Below are 1,503 nucleotides of genomic sequence, written 5' to 3' on the forward strand. Positions count from 1 at the left end.
AACCCCGAGTTTACTTTCTCGGGGGTGCGATGAGCTGAGAGGAAAGGCGGGAAGAGGCCCGGGACAGTGACCCGAGTCCCTCAGGCAGCGGTTAGTCTCCTGGCAGGCAGGTCTGCAGCTGCCTCTCTGCTTGGGAGGCACAATAACGAGAGAGTATCGAGGTCACCAGCCCCCTGGGGCCCCCCTTGACCCCGAGCCTCGGGCTGCTGATGGTGTGGAGGTCACGGTGAAGGGAGGTGCCAGGGGCCGGTGCAGCTTGCCGCGTGGACGGCACCCACATGCCCCACCCCATCTGCAGATCACCGCGGACCTGCTGTCCAACGGCATCGACGTGTATCCTCAGAAGGAGTTTGACGAGGATGCAGAGGACCGGCTGGTGAACGAGAAGTTCCGGGTGAGTGGACCGGCCATGACCCTCTCCTGAGGGCCCTCCGTTCCTGTCGGGGGTCCGAGAGCCACGGGAACGTCCCTAGTGTCCACGGCGGCCGTTCCTGCCCGTGACCAACGCCGCCTGCCCCTCCCGCAGGAGATGATCCCCTTCGCCGTGGTGGGCAGTGACCACGAGTACCAGGTCAACGGGAAGCGGATCCTTGGCAGGAAGACCAAATGGGGCACCATCGAAGGTAACTGGGGGGCTGGCGTCCGGGCCGCAGGGGTCGGCACAGTAAAGCGGGGTGCTCCTGGGACCTGTCGTTTGCGTGGCCCCCGCGGGCCCAGGGCCCACAGCCATTAGCTAATGGAGCTTCCACCTGGACCTGTCACGGGCAGGAGCGTCCAGGGACGGTGCCGTGTGACCCTGGACAAACTGTCCCTCGTCCCTGGGCTGAGGCAGGGGCTCAGGAGAGTGTGGCTGCGAAGCGCCTTGGCCTCGTGTTCGTGCCCTCCCCGTCCCGAGGCATCTCACCCGTCCTCGGCAATGTCTCCGTCCAGCTCTGAGAACCAGGTGGCCGTCCCCTGCAGTGTGCCGAGGCTGCCCTAACAAATCTGCACACCTGGGTGCTAACTAAAACAGAAATTTATTCTCATAGTTCTGAAGGTCAAGGTGTCAGCACGGTCAGTTCCTTCTGCCGTCCAAGGGAGAATCTGTCCTTGGCCTGTGTCCGGACTTCTAGTGCTCGGTGTCCTTGGCCTGTGGATGCGTCTCTCCGCTCTGTCTTTCTGTGTGTGTGTCTTTCCCTCTTCAAGCTATGAGGACCTTTGTCGTTGGCTTTAGGGCCCGCCCTAAATCCAGGATGACTTACCTTAATCACATCTTCAGAAAACGTTCTCTGACTAAGGCTCCTCTACAGGTACGAGGGTTGGGGGCTGGACACAGTGTTGGGGACACAGTTCCACCCACTACAGGTCACGCCCTAGTGCGATGGACCTGGTCATGTCATTCCTCTCCCTCTCTCTCTGGAACAGAGAGGGGAAAGCACAGATTTAAAGGGGCCACTTTGTTCCCGGTTCCCGGTAGAGAAGGATTGGAATGCATTCGACTCCAGCCGCCGCCCCCACCCCCGG

At 61.4% G+C, this 1,503-nt stretch overlaps 1 protein-coding gene across 5 annotated transcripts in view; it reads left to right on the forward strand.

Annotated features, from left to right (window-relative positions):
* Nucleotides 1-1,503, forward strand: part of SEPT9 (septin 9) — a 142,721-nt gene that overhangs the window by 138,044 nt on the left and 3,174 nt on the right. For all 5 annotated transcript variants that reach the window (XM_023531737.1, XM_023531736.1, XM_011362080.2 and 2 more), the window contains 2 exons: nucleotides 299-394; nucleotides 527-623. In XM_023531737.1, coding sequence (XP_023387505.1) covers nucleotides 299-394; nucleotides 527-623 — 193 coding nt within the window. The remainder of the gene's footprint in view (nucleotides 1-298; nucleotides 395-526; nucleotides 624-1,503) is intronic.

The sequence above is a fragment of the Pteropus vampyrus genome, unplaced genomic scaffold (genome assembly GCF_000151845.1).
Source record: "Pteropus vampyrus isolate Shadow unplaced genomic scaffold, Pvam_2.0 Scaffold72, whole genome shotgun sequence".
NCBI classification, from domain to species: domain Eukaryota; kingdom Metazoa; phylum Chordata; class Mammalia; order Chiroptera; family Pteropodidae; genus Pteropus; species Pteropus vampyrus.